The sequence below is a fragment of the Salvia splendens genome, chromosome 4, assembly GCF_004379255.2.
Source record: "Salvia splendens isolate huo1 chromosome 4, SspV2, whole genome shotgun sequence".
Taxonomy (NCBI): domain Eukaryota; kingdom Viridiplantae; phylum Streptophyta; class Magnoliopsida; order Lamiales; family Lamiaceae; genus Salvia; species Salvia splendens.
Window position 1 is genome coordinate 6960855 of NC_056035.1, and position 21834 is coordinate 6982688.

At 37.1% G+C, this 21834-nt stretch overlaps 3 protein-coding genes across 3 annotated transcripts; 2 read left to right on the forward strand and 1 right to left on the reverse strand.

Annotated features, from left to right (window-relative positions):
- Nucleotides 1-469: 469 nt before the first annotated feature.
- Nucleotides 470-1473, reverse strand: LOC121799683. The gene is made up of 4 exons (XM_042199119.1): nt 1240-1473; nt 1046-1151; nt 843-920; nt 470-759 (listed from the first exon to the last, which is right to left on the reverse strand). Exons 1-4 carry the CDS (start codon nt 1306-1308, stop codon nt 701-703), a joined length of 312 nt encoding a protein of 103 aa, XP_042055053.1. The 5' UTR covers nt 1309-1473; the 3' UTR covers nt 470-700.
- Nucleotides 1474-4046: 2573 nt separating this feature from the next.
- Nucleotides 4047-6443, forward strand: LOC121800571 (zinc finger MYM-type protein 1-like). Its single transcript, XM_042200119.1, has 2 exons — nt 4047-5813; nt 5895-6443. Exons 1-2 carry the CDS (start codon nt 4047-4049, stop codon nt 6441-6443), a joined length of 2316 nt encoding a protein of 771 aa, XP_042056053.1.
- Nucleotides 6444-15908: 9465 nt separating this feature from the next.
- Nucleotides 15909-19073, forward strand: LOC121799382 (polygalacturonase At1g48100-like). The gene is made up of 6 exons (XM_042198741.1): nt 15909-16384; nt 17010-17141; nt 17223-17453; nt 17539-17580; nt 17687-17894; nt 18180-19073. The coding sequence occupies exons 1-6, from the start codon at nt 16028-16030 to the stop codon at nt 18761-18763; spliced, it is 1554 nt and encodes a 517-aa protein (XP_042054675.1). The 5' UTR covers nt 15909-16027; the 3' UTR covers nt 18764-19073.
- The last annotated feature ends 2761 nt before the right edge of the window (nt 19074-21834 follow it).

The following is a 21834-nucleotide window of genomic DNA, read 5'->3' on the forward strand; positions in this document are numbered from 1 at the left end:
GCTCTTTAGTATGAAAAAAGAAACAGCTAATTAGTATCGACCAGAAACATCAACATAATGAGATTAGAACTCATTCAAATTTAGCATGTTAAGAGGTCAATTTTATGCTGCTGGAAATTGCTAAACTGCTATCTGCTGCTACAAAAAATTCAGGTGCATTTTCTTGGCAATGCTTTCCATGAAACAAAGGCATTGAACCACAACACCTTTCTATTGAAGGGGTCAATTTCTCGGGCAACGCCATTCAAAAAGAGAGAATTGCAAGTGCTGATTAAGGGGCTTGATGAAAATTGAGTTTTATTTTATCTTTCTTTTTATAGATCATGAATTGACTTCATTGATTACAGTTGGTTGTGCTTTGTTAATAATTAAGTATGCTTTTTTTTCTGCTTTTGTCCAAATTGAAGCTATGCAAGGACAATATCTTTTCAGCACCATGAACCTTCAAATTTATAGTGAAAAGTAAACATTAATAACTACTAGTAATTGCTTTCATAAGATATTTTTTTTTCACACACACTTCTTGATACAACAATATCAAACAAAATAATAACTATAGTGCAAGTTTGATTCATCCAAAAAAACAGTACTGTAAAAGTATTGGGGATAAGATAATTATGGATTTAGGAGGTTCTAACTAATGCAGCACTCCAATGCTGCTACATGTATTCCCTTATAGAATTCTTTCATCTTCTTATAGTTATGTATTTGCACTGGTTTCTTCTTCCAAATCTTGGTGCCCTTTGAACATATCTGTATCTGAAACCAAATCTCCAGAGTGAGACTTAATGAATAAAAACTTTTTTTATAGTGAGAAGAAATGAGAATAAAGAGATTTTTACTTGAGTATGGCCTAAGAGATAGAGATTGGAAGTATGCTTGGAAAAAGTCCTTGTTCTCTTTCAGCAGCTCTTTCCACACTAAATACATAAAAAAAATGATCAACACACAACATGCAAAAACTGTTTGCACCTATCTCCAAAGTAATCACACACTACAAACTCCACAAATTAAGCAAGGCTTATGATATGAAGTGAAGATAAACCTGTGAGAGTTACAAGAGGTCGAATACGAGCATGCTCAGCCAACGCCTTCACACATTCATCTCTGTCCATACGGAATAGCAAGCACCTCTCTATCATATTCTGAACCTGTAGCTCCAAGACAAACTCATGATTAATTTGCAAAAATTATTGAATAGATGTTGCATGAATTTAATACTAATATATAGTGGAGTACCATTCTAATGTAGGTGTGAGGTTGGCAATTCAAACAAGGGAAAGAGTGAAGATGGTGATGGTTATCCATGATTCTGTAGAAAAAAACAAGAACAAGGTTGTTCAAGAAAAAAGCAAATTCAAGAATAGATGATCAGTGTAAGAATTTAGGAAGCAAACAAATGCAATAAAAGTAAGGAAGATATTTGGGAGGTCTTATCGGGGTCATAAGGCGTGATAAAAGTGTTATCCAGAAGATCCAATCCAAGGGCCAAAAAAGCAGGAGCAATCCAAACAAAACCTTTCACCTCATCTCATATCAGATAAGAGCATTAATATTCTTTTGCATTAGGGTTGGAAAAGATTAGTTGTTGATGATGATGACACTGTCTTCAATCTTAGCCAATCCTTATAATTCAATGTCACTCTAATTGTTGCAGTTTTTGGTCCCGCATTATTCAATTTGGCTACAATAACTTGGTTGGTCCCAATTTTTAGTCTTCAATCTTCAAATTGGCGTTTTTGTTTGAATTCTTGATTTGGATCTTTGATGCGTCCAAAATATATTATGAATGTAAAATACTAGTATGAAATAATATATATAAATAAATTAATAAGAAATCTATGAATAAAATGACTTTGTTAAGAATTAATTTCAGGAACTCGTTTGTGGACGATAAGAATGCTCTTTGTGTGGTCATATACGAAAAAAGGAGAGGTTCATATTAATTTATCTATGTATTTCGCGATTTTGGACGTGACTTAAATCTTAACATGCTAATTGATATACGTCCCAATTCATTTTCACCTTAACTCCCTCCGTCAACGAAAAATAAGACACATTGTGAATGTCACGGGTTTTAATGTAGAATTGATAAAGTAAAAGATAAGAGAAAAAAGTAGGAGAGAAATAGTGTTAGTGGAATGTGAGGTCCATATTATTAGTAAGAGAAAAGTTGTTGAAAACTTTTCTTTTTTAAATATGCTCTATTTTTCATGGACAATCAAAAATGGTAAATATGCTCTATTTTTTTTGGGACGGAGAGACTATTACCATTAGGCACGTTACCACAAAAAATTGAGGGCCGTAATTTTTACAGGTAAAAGAAATTTAATTGGAAGTGATTAAGCTTGGATTAAAGATGACGAAGCAGCACGCATCAAAAGGGTGAAATGACGAATATTATGAGGCGCCACATGCAAATTCCAAATAATACAAGCACGTCTCACTCTCAGCTTAATCGCTGATTTTACATTTAAATTCAGGGACGGAGCTAGGCGTGGCCAAGCCGCCGCTCCAGCGGGGGCTTGGCCGGTGCCCATCCTAGTACTCACATCATGGTTGTCTGTGTCTACACTGCACTTTTTACATTTTATTACATAAAGAAGACGAAGGAGACCAAAGAGAAGAGGGAAGTAATTATGACAATTAAATTTCCAGCGGTGTGGGGTCCTCCTACTACTATAATTTCTAGTTTGTTTCGAGATTTGGGATTAGTGGATATAATGAATAATCAAATTTGCATTTTTTTTATTTGTGGAATAATGCTACTCCATATGCTAATTTACTTGCATTTATAGGATAATATTGAGTTTATACGTAACAAATTATTTTACATATCTCCAAACTATCAAAAATTTATGTGTATCTATGTTAATGTATAAAATGTTAGTCAAAAGTTGAAAATAGAATATGAAATCATGAATTTTCAATTTTTATTAGACTATATATATATATATAGGGTAGTGATCTATGGCAAACACCCCTTAACCAAATAACTAGAGAACAAATCATAGCCACAAGATCAATAAAATCAAGGGCTAGTATTAATTTTTGAATTTAAGGAGAAATTAGTTCCATCAATCACAAATTTACTCCATAATAACAAGGCAGGGGTATTATGGTCATTGCATAGCCAATTGAATTTAAGCCAACATCAGGTTAGGTATGCAAATTAAATTCATTTGAAAAGAAACCCGCGATTCTTCTCTCTCCTCCTTCTCTATTCTGGAAATTACTCTGCAGCTACGGCGGCCAGATCAAGTCCCGCCCCTCCGACCACCACCAGCGACGGATCTACTCAGTGCCAAGCCCCCGCGCCAGCGGGGGCTTGCCCGGCGCCGGACCTCGAATCCCCCTTATACCGCTGTGCTCCGACCGTCTCCGCCCCGGAGCGAACCGCCGAGCCCTGACTCCGTCTCCGCCTCAATTTTAAAATCTGAAACTGAAAATTGGGGAAGAAGAAGAAGAATGAAAAGTGGGCTTATTTATTTTGGGCTATTAAATTCATTATTGGGCTGCTCATTTATTTTGGGCCTTTTAATAAACTAAGTATCAATCAAACAATGCCAAATTGCCAACCCTACACAATTAGCCCAATTGCCCAAATCTTGACAGAAACTTCACGCCTGGAGCTCGCCGCTGCCTGGAGTTCGCGTGGATTTTCGAATTGCTAGATTTCGTCCGCCGCTGCCGGAGTTCTTCAGCGCGATTTAGGTACGAATTCATGTAAATAGGTGATATATCATACATGGTATGTAATTTAGGGCTTAGTGCAGTACATCCCATTTGTCAAATCTCAAGTTCTATTTGCCTCAATGCTTTTTAATTTTGTTAGGTAAAAATAGAATTAGTATAAAATCATTTACATTGTCCAAATAGTATGTTTGTAAAGTTATTATTGTATGAATATATATATCATCTAGCACTAAGAAATTTTATTGTTATTGATTGTAGTTATGCATAGATATTTTTCCAAAAGACCAAGGAATGATTCAACTACTACAAGTGCTTCAAATGATAGTAGTATTCCAATTCCGAATCCAATCATGAACCAAGAAAGAATTAATGTTGCAAGTGTTGAATCTATTGTGGAAAACATAGATTGTGACCCGGGAAGACGGAGACCTATTGTTGAGTATGATGTCCAAGATAGGGATCGCATTCGAAGAGAATATATGTCGAAGGGACCTTTCCAACCAAAAGGTCATGTGTTTAAGAAAAGCTCATTTGGCAAGGAGAAAAGGAGTTTCCAATATAAATGGTTTGAAAGACATGCTTGGTTAGAGTATAGTGTGGATAAAGATGCAGCATTTTGTTTTTGGTGTTATCTTTTTAGGCCTATTAATGACAATCGGTTTGGTGATGATGTCTTTGTGAGCACAGGGTGTAAAAATTGGAAAAATGCTCTTGCTATTTTTAGAGAACACGAGGGTTCAGTTAATAGCACGCATGATCAGGCAAGAATACTTTTTGAAGGATTTAAAAATCAAAGACAAAGTGTAGAGTATAATTTGATGAAATTTGATAGGGAAGACGAAGTCAACTATCGGATTCGTTTGACTGCTTCTTTAAATGTGACTCGAATATTGTTGAAACAAGGGTTGGCTTTTCGAGGAAGTGATGAATCATTGGAGTCTGAAAATAGGGGAAACTTTATAGAGATACTTGATTGGTTGCGTGAGCAAAAACTTGAGGTAGCAGCGGTGACATTGGAGAATGCTCCTCGCAATAATCAGATGGTTTGTCCTTCAGTTCAAAAGGAATTGACAAATTGTTGTGCTGTTGAAACTACAAAAGTTATTTTGGAAGATATTAAAAATCGCAATTTCTCTCTTTTGGTTGACGAAGCGCGCGATGCATCGATAAAAGAACAAATGGCATTGGTTTTGAGGTATGTTAACAATGATGGAGAGATTGTAGAAAGATTCTTGGCTTTGGTTCATGTCACTGATACCACGGCAAAATCTTTGAAAGAAGGGATTGACTTTGTATTTGCTAAGCATGGTTTATCTTTGTCACGATTAAGAGGTCAAGGTTATGATGGTGCATCAAATATGCGAGGTGAGTACAATGGTTTGAAATCACTTATATTGAAAGAAAATCCATTTGCCAAGTACGTTCATTGTTTTGCCCATCAGCTCCAATTAGTTGTGGTAAATGTTACAAAAGCGCATGGTGCTGTAAGTGATTTTTTTACCATTACCACTATGATTGTCAACACATGTGGTTCATCTTGTAAAAGAAAGGACAAACTACGGCAGATTGAGCATGAAAAGCTTGTCGAAGCTATAGAAAGTGGAGAAATTAAAAGTGGAAGGGGTTTAAATCAAGAGATGAGTTTAAAGCGACCGGGCGACACTCGATGGGGGTCACACTTTACTACTTTGCTTCGTTTAAAAAAAATGTGGTCGTCGATAATTGAAGTGCTTGAAAATGTGTTTGAAGATGGTTGTAATCCTGATAATAGAGGTATATCAAAAACATTGGTCATGAGGATGGTGAGCTATGACTTTGTTTTTATTTTGCACTTGATGATAGAGTTGCTTGGGACAACAAATGATTTGTCAACAATTCTACAACTTGGAGATCAAAATATTGTTCAAGCTACATCTTTGATTGATACAACCAAAAGGACTTTGCGAGATTTGAGAGAGAATGGGTGGAATGAATTCTTGGGACAAGTTGAAGAGTTTTGTGTGGCTAATTCCATTGATGTCATTGGTATGAATGATACCATCAATCATCGTGTGCGTATGAATCGGGATGGGCGTGTTACTAATTATCATCATTATAAAGTGGAGATTTATTGTCAAGTAAGATTCACATTTTATTTCTCAGTTATGATTACAATTAATTATCTATTAAATACTTAACTCACATTTTGATATTGTTAGGTTCTTGATTTACTTACTCAAGAGATGGAGAATCGTTTTCCAGAAGTGAATACGGAATTGCTTATTTGCATGAGTTGCCTTAGTCCAAAAAACTCATTTGCTAGCTTCAATGTTGACAAGTTGGTTCGTCTTGCAGAACTTTATCCGAATGACTTCTCGCCTATAGAATGTATGTCTCTTCCATATCAACTTAAAACTTATATCAATGATATAGTTGATAAAGTTGAGTTCTCCAACATTGAAGATTTGGGAAATTTAGCAAAGATTTTGGTTTCTACCGCAAGCGATAAAGCTTTCCCCTTGGTGTACCGTTTGATTGAGTTGACACTGATCCTCCCGGTTGCAACAGCTTCTGTCGAGAGAGTATTTTCTGCCATGAAAATTATTAAGACAGATTTGCGCAATAGAATGGGAGACAAATGGATGAATGATATCTTAGTTGTATACATTGAGAGGGGAATTTTTAAAAAAATTGGAAATGAGACCATTCTTCGGCGATTTCAGGACATGGCGACTCGCCGGAAACAGTTATCATCTAGTGTGTCGTAAAAGTTGAGCAGACATTACATGTAAGGTTATATATTTTAATATTTATATATATTTTTTAAATTTCAGCCCCGGCTTGCTCAATTTTCTGGATCCGTCACTGACCACCACATCTCCTACCTCCGCGGCGACACCTAAATCGTCGCCGTCGACCGCTCCGTCAAATTCTCTCAAATCTCCGCCAAGCTCAAATCCCTCATCTCCGACGCCACAGACATTTCCGCCAAGTACCAGCTCCCCGGTGAGGACCTCGACGCCCTCGTCTCCTTAATCGACGACGACGTCGTCGAGCACATGATGATAGAGTACGACCGCATGCACATGATCTCCCCCAAACCCGCCCGCCTCAATTGAATTCATTTGAAAATATTATTTCTCTCTCAAAATGCGTTCGGTGCAACTTTAATGCTACAATAATTTTTTCAGCCACAACTTACCATTCCTTCGCCTCCTCGGATTCAGTGCAAAAGCATCTCATTTACTCATTAATAAATGTGTTGAATAAATTAATTATTTCAAAGTCTACTGGTGGGAAAAAAATATCCTTATATGTGAAATAATGCTAAGAGTGATGTGCGTTGTAAACAACAGTGAAGTAAAATCATGCTAAAGAGTGATGTGCTTTGTAAACAATAGTGAAGTGAAATCACACTAAGAATGATGTGTTTTGTAAACAAGAGTGAAGTAAGATCATGGTAAGTGTGATGTGTTTTGTAAACAAGAGTGAAGTAAGATCATGCTAAGAGTGATGTGTTTTGTAAACAAGAGTGAAGTAAGATAATGCTAAGAGTGATGTGTTTTGTAAACAAGAGTGAAATAAGATCATGCTAAGAGTGATGTGTTTTGTAAACAAGAGTGAAGTAAGATAATGCTAAGAGTGATGTGTTTTGTAAACAAGAGTGAAGTAAGATCATGCTAAGAGTGATGTGTTTTGTAAACAAGAGTGAAGTAAAATAATACTAAGAGTGATGTGTTTTGTAAACAAGAGTGAAGTAAGATCATGCTAAGAGTGATGTGTTTTGCAAACAAGAGTGAAGTAAAATAATGCTAAGAGTGATGTGTTTTGTAAACAAGAGTGAAGTAAGATCATGCTAAGAGTGATGTGTTTTGTAAACAAGAGTGAAGTAAAATAATGCTAGGAGTGATGTGTTTTATTAGTCACCGTCTCTACCCACTTCTCTACTAAACTTCTCAAATCTCAATTGCACACGCTATTTCACATTCCCACACGCTATATCACATATATGTATATGCGTATTGCATATTGTATATTCGTATACACCTCTGACTCTTCCCTTTTCAAATTCAATTACGGTTGTTTGACATTCGTCGAAGCGTTCACATCCTCTCACGCATTTTCCTCTCGACATGATCGAAAACAAGCTCCTCCACCACCGCAAGCGCCGCAAAACCGCCACCACCATCTCCGCCGTCGCCGACCAAAGGCCTCAGCGACATCATCACCTCCCTCATCCTATTCGACGACCAGGAAAAGCACGAGTTAGACGAATTACACGAAGAGAAGCTCCAATTCGAGCAGAATCACACCAAAAAGTGCCGCGCCATGGCCGATTACTACTCCGATCTGCAGTCCTCCCATGAGGACACTAACCAGATCGAAGCCGCCAGGCATAGGAAGGCCAAGGCCACGATAGTATCTGCCACAACAGCAGCAACACGATGCTTCAACAGAATAAGCAACGTGAAAAAACGGCAACATACAGTGAAATTTTATAATTTAATTTCCAAAAATACCCTTAGCCTATTTTATATTATTAAAATAAATAATATTTGTTCCATTTATTTGTGTGGCTGAGATTTGTTCTCTAGTTATACACTTAAAATTAGTTATATCTTGATCACTAACCTATATATATATATATATATATATATTCTTTTCTTTTTTTTGTTTTCTCATTTTAATAAAAGACTATCTTTTGTAATCGGATGTGATAATTGTGAAAATTTGAAAGTTTATAATTTAATATTCTAATTCCGAACATAATGAAATTGACCAAAACGTTCCTACATTTATTAATTTGAATGTATTTGAAATTCAATAATGTAATTGTGTTTTCATCATTTTATAAATTTTAAAATAAATAAAGGAGGTAAGAATAATAAAATATTATTATAGATATATATACTATTACTTTTTATAATTTTAGCACCGGCTTATTCAAAGTTTTAGTTCCGACCCTGCATTTAATATTTCACGTTTATTTTTTCTAAATGGACCGATTATACATTAAATAAATTAATCATTGAATTTTTTTTAACCTCGCGTTGTTATTTTTATTTATTCAGTTTGGTATTCCGTTTTCCTCATAAATTTTATTTATACACAGAATATTGATTGGACTTGGATCCATACTTAGTTATCGCACTGAGTCATTTCAGTACAAATAAATTTGAGATGCATCATGCACCGAAGGATTAGGGCAGGGCGGAGCCATTTTAATGGTAATTTCATAAGTTTTATTTAAGGACTATACAAATTTTAATACATAATCGGTAAAATTTGAATGAAAAAGAAAAAAAAAATGTGTAAAGTGAGATAAGCTAGGTTGAGGAAAAAATGATGAGAAAATTTTTATAAATAGAAATAAGTCTAGTTTTGGTCGACGAGGTAAAAAATATATTGGAACTACTTTTATGGATGAATAAAGTATATAAAAATTATATTTCTATAACTCAAATAATATATCCATATTACCAATTGATGCTTTTTGAGTCAATTTTTTTTATCAGATGATACAGCAACTCATAGAAAATAATATGACACCTTTGAGTAATTATTTATATAAGCAATGTTGGAACCTTGCCCGATTATTATAGTTTAACCAGGTTGTACGAGTGATAAAAAGTTAAATTTGTGAAATGAAATTGAATAATATAGAATCAACCCACAATTTTAGTAGATGATCGTATTTCTCTAGACTGATTCCTAGTGTCAGGTTGTACGAGTGATAAAAAAACTTGTGAAATGAAATTGAATAACATAAAAGCAATCTGCATTCTGAATAGATGATCGTATTTTTCTAAATCGATTCGTGGTAAGTGAGAAAGAGTGAATTAAAGATTCGTGGTAAGTGAGAAAGAGTGAATTAAAGTTTGTGCAACCTAAATGATGAGATCTGAAATTGTAACTTGATCTAATGAAATGTAGGTTTTGTGCATTGGGCCTGATCAAATGTAACGGCGAGGCAGAGTAATATCCATCAATAGTCGGCGGCCCATTATAATGTAGACTAATACTCCGTATTTTATAATAAGAGTTAAATATATTAGAAACTTCTTTTGAAAGTCGTTCCTACAGAAGACACGTGATGGAAAATGATATAAGAGTATTTTATTTTAATTACTATCAGGCCTTTTTTATATGTATGTTTACAGTTTAAATTTTTGGGATTAGCCTATTTAGTAAGTGGATTAGTTTGTAAGTAGCTGAATTATTTATATAGTTTGTAACAGAAATTTGATAATTAAAAGAGGTTTTATTGTAACTTCTTATGCGTTTCTTTAATACTTAATAAAAATTAAAATAAAAATAAAATTCACTCTTACCTACATTCTTATATATGCAGTAGTTTATGAAACATATAATCAACTGTAATGTGAAAAGAGAAAACATAAAAAACAACCAAAATATTTTTTCCTTGTATTCTAGAATAGACAAACATAATCTTATTCTCATCACCTCATCAATTCATGGGTAAGAAAATATATGCATCTCGGTTACAGACATTTTGATTTTATTAAAATTGGAAATATGGATGCATATACATACATCCCCATACATACATGTATTATACATGCTTCGTATATATATATATATATATATATATATATATATATATATACACACGAATGAAATAGTGAAAAAATCTTGATATAATGTTTTATAGAATGTTATATTGTTGAAGTAGTTCCTACTAGCTAGCATTTTTTTTATGTATTTAATTTGATAAGCTAGAAGTTCTTCATGCATCTCAATCTATTATCTGGCAAGTCAAGAAGTAATAAGCGAGACGACAAATATGTAAGTAAATATAGATGGAGGAATTTCAGTGCAATAATTGTGAGTGCATATGGTTCTCATAGCTCTCCCCTGCCACCTATTAGAGTATCCGCAATGGCGGATTTCCCAGCGGACATCCGACCGGAGTGTCGGGTGTCCACGCGGGACATCCGCCATTAAACGTGAGAGGCGCGGATGCGGATGTCCGCTGCGGACACCGCATACCCGCGGCCTTCCGGCGACGTCCGCCATTGCAGAGCCACGACGGACGCCCGATTTTTTTTATTTTTTTTATAAAAACTCTATATATACGGCTCGTTGAACTTCATTTCATTCGCACCACTTGTTTTAATGAGTTTTTTTTCTCTCTCTACGTTCCTATCAGTATATCCAAAATGGCTAGTGGTAGTGGTGGGCCTATACGTCCCGGGAGATAAATCGCCTGATACAAGTGGCCTTGCAGCAGCAGCAGCAGTCGGCGGTACCTCGCCCCATCCATCGTCGAACTATAGTACCTCGGGACCACATCGCTGCACACCATCGGTTGTATGAGGACTACTTCACTCCGGAGCCGCGGTTTGGGGATAACTTATTCCGGCGACGTTTTAGGATGCATCGTCCGCTATTTATGCGTATCGTGAGCGCTTTAGAGCGTCGATACGAGTATTTTAGGTTCAGGGAGGATGCAGTGGGTAAACCCGGTCACACGCCCATACAGAAGTGCACTGCCGCAATCAGACAGCTGGCGTACGGAGTCTCGACCGACATGTTCGACGAGTACCTCCACATCGGTGAGTCGACTACCTGTGAATGTCTACAGTATTTTTGTGAGGGCGTTAGGGAGATATTTGAGGATAGGTATCTTCGGAAGCCTACCCCCGAAGACTGCCAGGCTCTGATGGATATGCACGGGAGTCAGCACGGGTTTCCGGGAAAGTTGGGGCAACATATATTGTATGCATTGGGAGTGGAAGAACTGCCCCGTCGCCTGGAAAGGGTGTACACTACCGGCTTCAAAGGCAGGCATCCCCCGATTGTCCTTGAAGCGGTAGCTAACTACGGGTTGTGGATTTGACATGCGTATTTTGGAGTAGAACAACGACATCAACCTCCTCCAGTCGTCACCCTTTTTCAACGAGTAGTGCATGGGCTTTGGTCCGACCGTCAGTTTCGTCGCCAACGGCGACCAGCACAATATGTGCTACTATTTGGCGAATGAGATATACCCTATGTGGCCCGTCTTTGTGAAGACCATCAGATGCCCACCAGACGAAAAGAAGATCTATTTTGCGGGACGTCAAGAGGCAGCGCGCAAGGATGTGGAGCGGGCATTTGGTGTGCTCCAGGCTCGATGGGCGGCAGTGAAGGGTCCATCACGGTTGTGGTATATTGACAGCATCGCTAATGTCATGTACGCATGTATTATCATGCACAATATGATTGTCGAAGATGAAGGTCCAACACTGACTGATTGGGCCAATGATGATGTTCATGCTGCCGGTCCAAGCCACGACGTGACCACCGCCAATATGCGTATGGGGATACCCCATGGAGCTGCCGATCGGGTCCGTGCATTTGCCGACATGCGCCAACAACAAGCTTATATTCGACTCCAGAACGATATAATTGAAGAGCTATGGACGCGGAGGGGCGCACGTTGATATTTTATAATGTAATTTTTTAATTTTTTTTTGTTGAACTGTACTTTTTTCAATTTTTTTATTTAATGAAATTATCATTGCACTTTCTCCGTCCGTATTCGTGTCGAAATTCTATTTCCGTAAATTGTTTAATTTGGTGAATTTGTGATTTTTTTTATTGTGGATGTCTGCTGGGATGTCCTTGGGGATGTCCGCCATTGTATAGTGGGATGTCCTTATGACGTGGCAATGCAATGAGACGTCCTTATGACGTGGGAGGAGGTGTTTTTGGGAAGTCCGCCGAATGTCCCATCCGCACCATTGCAGATGCTCTAAATACTCCATATACCCATATACCATAAATAGAATACCTACCATCAAATCAAGCATGTGATCAATAATGCCCTCACAAATTTGTGGATATGGCAGAGCCTGTGTGTGTGTGTTTTGGCTTTGTCAGAATTGGTGAATGACGACTTATGCACACATCGCTCTCAGTGTGTGTGAGAGAGAGGCCCATAAAATTAGACCAAATACCCCTACCTAAACCCTTTCGCTCTCGGGATGGGATCCCCTGCTGTGGTGGGAGCACAGCAGGGGCTGCTGTGCCTCTCCCATACAAATATTTTAATATTAAATTCAAATTATTAAAAAAAAAAAAAAAAATTAAAATATTTTTGTGAGGAGCAGCAGCCCCTGCTGTGCTCCCACCACAGCAGGGGATCCCATCCCTTCGCTCTCAGTGTGTGTGTGAGAGGCCCCATAAAATTAGACCAATTACCCCTACCTAAACCCTTTCGCTCTCAGTGTGTGAGAGAGAGGCCCTTAAAATTAGACAAATTACCCCTACCTAAACCCTTTAATTTGGTATTACCGGTTAAGTTCTGCTTCATTGTCACAATTCGAAGCCAACTTAAAGAAAAGTAATCCACCAAAACTGTAATTGGACTCGAGAAGATGTTCCTAGAGTCAAACACCATCGGGTTGGACTTATAAGACCAAATTAAACCAGCTTTTCGAATTACAAGACACATTTCCGTATATAAAATAACAAAAAATAACCATATACTATAAATTTTAAAGATAGGAAGATAAATATGAGTGGTTGTTATGTTTTCAAATGCGGTTGGATTTGTGTTCATATGTCATGTCCACCTTATCTATTTAATAATCTGTGCACAAAATGTTAATCTGAATTGTCAACTATCATATATATGGATCGATCAGGTGATTATTGAACATGGCAATTCGTAATTATATTATTGGTATACGGAGTATTATCTAGTCACGACATTAACATGGTTATGAGATAGTATAATCTAAAGTCAATATATCTAAAATTTAAAAGACTAATTGGTTATAAATCCACTAAATTATTAGTCAATTCTGAGTTATTTCATTAAGATGTCTAATTATGTTTTGAAATTTCCATGAATTCAACACTATTTAAATTACAATTTTCTATTATTAATTTTTAATAACCAAAGTATGAACGTTGTCAATTTTTCAATGCACATGTCTATTTATGTATTTAGACATTAATTTTAAAAATTATGGGGAAATTCTTAATTTACTTAATGGTTAGTGAATTAAACTTAACTTTAAAAATAAGACATAAATGTTTTCTAATTGGTGATTCAATTGAGTGAAATGAATAACGTTTATCAGTTGAGAAATTTACTGAAATTGATTGTTGTGATTTTGTTTCAATATGTCATTCATGCAATTACAAGTTAATTGATGATACCAATACAAAATTTACCCATAATAGGTCAGATTAATATTATCGACACAATTAATCTCAATCCAAACCCACTAAAATTCAAGGCCCAATCGACAGCATCTAATCAATCAGTGGTGTGGACTATGGAATGAAATCTATATGTGACGAGTCTCTCTAAATTAATTTTGATGTAGTTGCATTTTTGTAAAAAAAAATCGTTTTCAAAACATGTCAAGCACCCTGGGAAATAAGACACCAAATTTGACAAAGAAGGTGTGAGTTGTGTTTTACATACTAGAACAATTAATACTATTTTGTTAGGTGGTGTTGTTTACTTTACATTCACGAGTCAACTATTTGTATAAATAAGTAGCAATAATATTTGACTAGAACATACAATATTCTTCTTCTCCATAAACTTTTAAAAGTCTAAAATTAAGTTTGGAGATGGGAAATTAAAAAGTGAAAGCAAAAAAGCAGAGGCATTTAGGGAAAGAATGCTGAATGTAGCAGAACAAAATGTGTGACGGAGCTAAAGTTAAAAGTAGGAGAAGCCTAATCCATATATCCCAAGTTCACGAGATAAGTATAAGTTCACGAGTATGTCTATTCCCTAAATCTCCCTCCCTCCATCATTCATTTCATTTTCATTAATGTGGTCCATATTTATTCATTTTTTGTTACTACCATACTATTTATTTCTCCCAGTAACTTTGTTGTCACTTTATTTCCTCTTGTGTCCTCGATTATGGGAGAATTAACTAATTAATTGAGTTGCTCGCCTTCTTGTAAGTTGGTAATAGCTTTACATTGAGTATCTTACCAAATCCATCATAGAACTCTCCTAAATAAAGTTATCATAATTAACATTTTATATGCCCTAATTAAGGAATAATCAACTCTAATCATCGGTTAAAAAATGTGGTGCTAGCTAGTATCATGTATAGACAAACCCCTACCACATTTACCAAACAGAAACAGAAGATGAAGAAATAAAAGTTTTGGAATTATTTGTTATATATATTTGCAATTTGGTGTACACTTTATTTAATTTTATGGACCAATAAGATTGCTATTTTATTGGTTTAAATTGATTCTGTCATTGTGGATTCCTGTCATTTGTTGATGAATAAATGTGGAGTCCACACATAAATTATTGGTAGTTGGACAGTTGTATGAAATTACTAAAATTTGTTTAGTACGTAGTGTGAGGAACAGGATGGTAATAAGCATGAAGATTTGTGAAAACCAGGGGCGTCTGTACTTTAGTTGTTTCCTTCTCATATCTATGTATCATACCATATTATTCCACATTCTATTGCAAAATTCCACAAATATTGTATAATCTTTTAATTCGCTGTAGCAGTACACGGACTTAATATAAGTATACTGTCACAAGAATGAATAAATACCTTCAATCTTTTATTTTCTTGGTTTTAATTTGAAGAAAGCAGAGAGAAAAAAAGAGAAATGGAGTAAGGTAGGTAGGTTTGAGGGTGTGGGTGTGGGTGTGGCATATCTTTCAGATAATTCTTGATGGTTTAAGAAGACAACGTACAAAAACGAAGCCCGTGAAGCTTGCATTGCATGTGATGCTTAAAAACTCTGCTGTTTTAATCACTCAACATATTATTGTACACCCACTCACGTGTATTTTTGGCCTTTTACATCACATTTCTTTTTTATTTCACTAATTATTCCTCAAACCATATTATTCATTTCTCTTCTTCATCTCAAAAAATTAGTAGTACATCATTTTATATAATTCCTTTTCTCCCTCTAATATACTAGTCCCACTTTGTCTGTTCTATGCCGTCCGTGTGTGTTACTCTGTAATTGGGCAGCATTTGATTAACTATAGTGGTTAATTAAGACACCGTTAACATAAACTAACCTGTTCAAATCAATGTGTTTGCATGCTACAGACAAACTACGTAGAAATATACAAATATTAAGACCATTTATTGAGCTCAAATTAAATTCACAAAAAAGGGATGCCAAACATTAAATACAAGAATACAGTAGCAATAGCAACAAACACAGGTCCATTGTGAATCGATCTTTTGTTCATGTCCACAACACTTTGAAATTTTTTACTACCTTTTAAACCTCATCTCTCTCTGCTATATAAACCATCACTGCCTAACTCTCAAACTATTCCTCATTTCATCCCTCCTCCACTGCCTCCGCTACCAAACTCAAAATGAGAGGCTTTACCTTCAAAAACATGTCATTCCTTCTCTTGCTTCTCCTTCTCATGTGGTGTTCCTACATAGAAACTTGCAATGCGAGAAGAGTAGGGTCGCATTGGAGGAAAAATCAAGCGATCGCGTCTTCTCTTTCAAAGAAGAAAGGAAAAGCTCACGGCTCCCGTCACCATAACAGCCACGTTAGCAAGCCAAAACAGAAAGCACCATCTCCAAAACCAGCAACGCCCACGCCCTCGCCTCCATTGCCGCCGCCAGCCACCACTCCAGTTGAAACTCCCCCACCAGATTCCACTGTCTTTAATGTGCTGGATTTTGGAGCCAAAGGTGATGGAAGCACCGATGACACTAAGGTAAATAAATTGAACTAACTAGTATGCTCTGTTTTCAAATTTTAATTTTTCTCAAACTTTGCAAAATTGAATTCACATAAATTTGAAATTCCATTATAGTTGATGACTGCATTTATTACATTCTCTCTTAACTACTTTAGTATAACTGCTTACAACAAAAAAGTTTCCCTGTCATATCAGCAACTTGAGACAGTTTTCATTTCCACTGGTATTAGAGTATACCATTAGATGCAATAACTTTTCCTCTAGTCTTCAAATAGTATTAGTATACCATTATTTTATCATGTGGCAGCTAGTAAAAATTACGAGGAAGATCCATCCATACATAATTTCAGGAATCGAGGACAAAAGTTAAGCACCTGTGACAAATAACACATTTCCAAGACTATATGGTCAAAAAAATTACTCCCCAAAACGATTAATTAATCCAAATAGTAGCTGGTGAGAATACAAAATGACAAAGGAAATAGACATGAGAAGAAGGAGAGGGGACCATTAAAAGTTATTCTTGTTACGGCGATTTATTATTGACTCCAACATTTTATCTTCATAAACCAACAAATATTTCCAAATAAAGTATGATAAGCAAACATTTTGATGAAGAAATCATGTGGTGAAAATGCAGGCATTCGAAGCAGCATGGGCTGCTGCATGTAAGGTCGAAGCCTCTGTCGTTAACGTGCCATCGGATTACGTGTTCCACGTCGGCCCCATTTCATTTTCCGGCCCATACTGTCAACACAACATTGTTTTCCAGGTGAAAAAAAAATCAAAATCAAAACTCCCCAATTTCAGTAACAAAATTGTGTTAATCTGTTTTCTAATTTAATTTGTGTAGTTAGACGGCACGATCATTGCTCCGACGAGCTCGAGTGCTTGGGGTTCAGGCTTGCTGCAGTGGCTCCAGTTCACCAAATTAGTGGGGCTGACGATCAAGGGAAGCGGCACCATCGATGGAAACGGGGCCGTCTGGTGGCAGAGCGCCTCCGACGACGACGATCCCCTCGATGACCAATCAAAATACATCATCCCCGTAAACGCCACAGCACTGCCAAAGCCTCCCTTCCCTGTAATCAAAATTTACCACTCAATTATGTTAAATCACCACATTTTTGTCAGCTTTATGTAACTAACACATCTTTGTCTGTTTTCAGGTAAGTAGCTCACTTGCAAAAATGCCAAGCGTTAAACCAACTGTAAGTAGTTTTGGAAAATTTTCTAATTTTTTTTAAAGGTCTCTTTTTGAGCTTGTAGTGATAGTGTACGGTGCAGTCGACGATCCTAACATATAGTATAATGCAGGCGCTTAGATTCTACGGAAGTTTCAACGTAACGGTGACAGGGATCACAATAAAAAACAGCCCACAATGCCATCTGAAGCTCGACAACTGCATCGGAGTATCGGTGTACAATTTCACGGTTTCATCGCCCGGCAACAGCCCCAACACTGACGGAATCCATCTCCAGAATTCTAAAGATGTGCTCATTCGCAGCTCAAATCTCGCCTGCGGTAAATAAATTACTCTTAATCTCAATTCCATTTTTAATTCTTGATCAAAATCTTATCCGTAAAAATGGAAAACAAGCCACTGAGAAATGGACACATATGAACCACTCAACCTTTTGGCCCCAATGGTTGAGACTTGAGACAGATGTGTCACTTTCCGACCAATAAAAGAGGAAGTGCGAGAACATGTGTTGAGGCCCCCACATTAGAAAAGACAAAAATGATGTTCGCGATTGAGACTGGCTCGTGAATTAGTTATCGTAACATGTTGCATTTGTTGCTACGCAGGGGACGATTGCGTGTCGATTCAAACAGGGTGCACCAACGTGTACATACACAACGTGAACTGTGGGCCGGGGCACGGGATCAGCATCGGGGGGCTGGGCAAGGACAACACGAAGGCGTGTGTGTCGAACATCACGGTCCGGGACATCGTGATGCACAACACGATGAACGGGGTGAGGATCAAGACGTGGCAGGGGGGGTCGGGGTCGGTGAAGAATGTTCAGTTTTCGAATATTCAGGTGTCGGAGGTGCAGGTGCCGATCGTGATCGACCAGTACTACTGCGACAAGAGGAGCTGCACGAACCAGACGGAAGCGGTGGCGCTGTCGGGGATCAACTACGCCAACATAAGGGGGACGTACACGGTGAAGCCGGTGCACTTCTCGTGCAGCGACAACGCGCCGTGCACGGAGGTCACGCTCATGAACATACAGCTGAAGCCGCAGCAGGAGGGATACCATATGTATGATCCCTTTTGCTGGCAGACGTTTGGGCAGCTATACACGCCCACCGTTCCACCGCTCGATTGTCTGCAGATTGGAAAGCCGGCCAACAACCACATTCAGGGGGACGACGACGTTTGCTAAGCTCAGCTCTACAATTTTAGATTCAATTGGTGCTAACGTTGGAGTGGACGGCCAGGATTTGGCTGGCCCCTGAATTCGCACCCACTAGATTTAAATATACTATAGTATGTTAGTAGTGTTAGCTTACACGATTTATTTGTTGTTACGCTTTGTGTGGTGTGGAGAAGAGTCATGTGTAAAGGGGATTTTATGTGCGGAATATGAGCTTGATGAGATAACATTCGAATTTTCTGTATGTACTATTAAAATTCATTCCAGTTCAATAGAATGTGAGATATATATGAGAAATGGAGCGGATTTAAATTGCAAACTGGTGCCTCATTATTTAGCTATGATCGATTTTTAATTTTGAATTCAGGGCTTAGTCTAGGGCTGGGGATTCGGTCGGTTCAGTATAGTTCTCCTATACAGAGCAATTTGGTTATTTTGGGATGGCGTTTCCGCTATGGGCTTAATAGGCTGATGGCCCAAAACACACTCCCATCCAAAATCCAGTATCTAGTAAGTTATACTCCTACTAATTTAGACAAATTACATATGCGCATGCGCATGCGCCTGCTAACAAGGAGTAGTAAAATTTAGCTTTTCAACTTGTCTATAAATAAGTAAAGAAATAATTGTCACTCGCATCTTTATGGGCTTGTGGGGAGTTTATACCTTTTGAAGGTAGAATATAAAATCTTATTATTTAATTTTTTGTAATTGTTTTATTATAATATTATAACAAATCAATTATGATGTGATAACAAAACGTCATTATGGGCAACTCAGTTTTGCTCTAAATATAAGTTTGATTCACTTTTGGGATTTGATCCTATTGCTCCAGCTTCTTGTACACCCTTTTGGAGATTAATTTGCAGCTCTTGGGATACTATGCGCAGGAATTTGGTTTGGGCGTTAGGCACGAGGAGCAATGTTCAATTTTGGAATCAACGGTGGGTTCCAGCTCTGCAGGGACAACTTTCTGAAGTAGTTATCCAACGTATCCCTGATCACTTGTTGTATAGGACAGTGGATTTTTTTGTTGAAGATTCAGCTTGGGCATGGTCTAAATTCAGTTACTTGTTGCCATAATTGGTGCTTGATCTGATAGTTGCTATTATGCCGCCGGGATTAGAACATGAGAAAGACAAAGTGTTTTGGGGTCTTTCATCATCTAGGATGTTTTCTATCATATCAGCTTATGACGTTCAGGTGGAAGGACAGAGGTCACAGACCTTCTTACCATGTAAGAGAATTTGGAGCTGGTACGGGCAACAAAGGATTAAAACTTTTTTTTGGATGCTCCTGAATAATGGGGTCCTAACAAATGCGGAGAGAGCAAGAAGACATATTTCTCCGTCAGCTATGTGTAGCATGTGTGGTTGTGAAGAGGAGACTGCCCTACATATGCTACGGGATTGCATCCACGCAAAAAGGATATGGGAAGGACTGATGAGGTATGGAGGAGAGGTTGGGTTTTTTTATGTGGCCTTAAATGTGACGGATTGGATTATTCAAAATATCAGCTCAAAAATCTTGTTAGGAAGTGGAGTCAAATGGTGCACGGTATAAGGAGTAGGCTGCTGGCAAATTTGGAAAAGGCGATGTAGCTTCATCTTTAAAGGAGAGAGAATTAGCCTGATAGAGAGCATGACTCAGATTGTTAGTATAGCAAAGACGGTAGAAGAGGCTAAAATGGCAAACGATGCAGCCACTGGAGTAGCTCGACTACCCACTTTTGTCAGTTGGCGGCCCCCTCTGTCGGATATCCTCAAGCTCAATACTGACGCATCGCTGGAGGGAGGATCAGGACATGCTTTTGGTGGTGGTCTCATCCGTGATACTACAGGATCTTGGAGGTATGGTTTTGTTGCTAATATTAGAGTGTGTTCTATTTTGACTGCCGAAATTTGGTGCTTATTTCATGGGCTACAATTGGCAAAGAATATGAGTATTCGAAAGTTGGAGGTGGAGAGTGATAATTTCACTGGTGTGTCCATGATTGTGGGGAACTTTGAAGTGACCATCAATTGTAGATCTATAGTACGGAAAGTGCAGAGTTTGTTACATGAGTTTGACTCAGTAGTGCTCCGTCACGTGCACAGGGAAGGAAATTTCGTTGCTGACTTTCTGTCACATTACACATACAACTTTCATAAATGCGTCCATGTTTTAGAGTCTCCTCCTTCGGGTCTTAGTATTTGGTTGATGCATGATAGTCAATAGATTATGTGTTTCTTACGCTCGTTAATGTGTAATCAAGCTTTGCTTGCTTTTCTTACCAAAAAAAAAATCACCCCATTTTGAATATATCAACATATTAATTGACACTCAAAATATAATGACATCATCGTTTTGGTAAAAACAACGTAGTTGTTTTGTTATATACTACCTTTATTCACAAAAAATAGTTATTTTATTATTATTATTTTGAGTTGTCCATTAAAATTGTTCTATATCTATTTATAATAAGTTTCTATATCTAAAGAGGTAGATCTCATTTTACATTAACAATACTTTAATTATCTTTTTTCTATGTCTTTCTTACTTTATCAATTTGCAAAATTTGTGTTGTCCATAACTATATTTTTGTGAAAGGAACTAATTTATTGAAAACAACAATCTGAGAGTGAAGAAATCCTAAAAGTATATTTCACCCGTCCCACAAGAATATGCAATCTTTCCTTTTTAATCCGTCCCCTAAGAATATGAACTTTCTAATTTTAGAAAGTATTTTCACTCTAATGAGGCGGGATCCATTCTTCACTAACAAAACTTTAATTACATTTTCTCTCTACCATTCTCTTACTTTACCAATTTTAGATTAAAACTCATGCTGAATCCAAAGTGCATATTCTTTGGGGATGGAGGGAGTAAGAAGATGAGGAGGAAAAAAAAGGACTTTCTAGATGTATGGAATATTTATATTTCCTCTTAATATAACCAAACACATGGGCGGACCCAAAGTGTAAAGGGGAGGGGCTTAAGCCCTCAATGAAATATTTTTTTAAACTTTTTTCTATTAATTTTTTTTAAAATTTAGTCAAGTTTAGTGTAAGTTATAGTGTAAAAGCCCCTACAAATTATCT

Excerpts from the sequence above, each read along its gene's own strand:
- LOC121800571 (XM_042200119.1), top strand. The coding sequence starts at position 4,047 with ATGAACCAAGAAAGAATTAATGTTGCAAGTGTTGAATCTATTGTGGAA. Across the intron at positions 5,814-5,894 it reads AAGTGGAGATTTATTGTCAA|GTTCTTGATTTACTTACTCA; the intron begins GTAAGATTCACA and ends TGATATTGTTAG.
- LOC121799382 (XM_042198741.1), top strand. The coding sequence starts at position 16,028 with ATGAGAGGCTTTACCTTCAAAAACATGTCATTCCTTCTCTTGCTTCTC. Across the intron at positions 17,454-17,538 it reads TGCCAAAGCCTCCCTTCCCT|GTAAGTAGCTCACTTGCAAA; the intron begins GTAATCAAAATT and ends GTCTGTTTTCAG. Across the intron at positions 17,581-17,686 it reads TGCCAAGCGTTAAACCAACT|GCGCTTAGATTCTACGGAAG; the intron begins GTAAGTAGTTTT and ends AGTATAATGCAG.
- LOC121799683 (XM_042199119.1), bottom strand. The coding sequence starts at position 1,308 with ATGGATAACCATCACCATCTTCACTCTTTCCCTTGTTTGAATTGCCAA. Across the intron at positions 1,152-1,239 it reads CTCACACCTACATTAGAATG|GTTCAGAATATGATAGAGAG; the intron begins GTACTCCACTAT and ends TTGGAGCTACAG. Across the intron at positions 921-1,045 it reads ACCTCTTGTAACTCTCACAG|TGTGGAAAGAGCTGCTGAAA; the intron begins GTTTATCTTCAC and ends TTATGTATTTAG.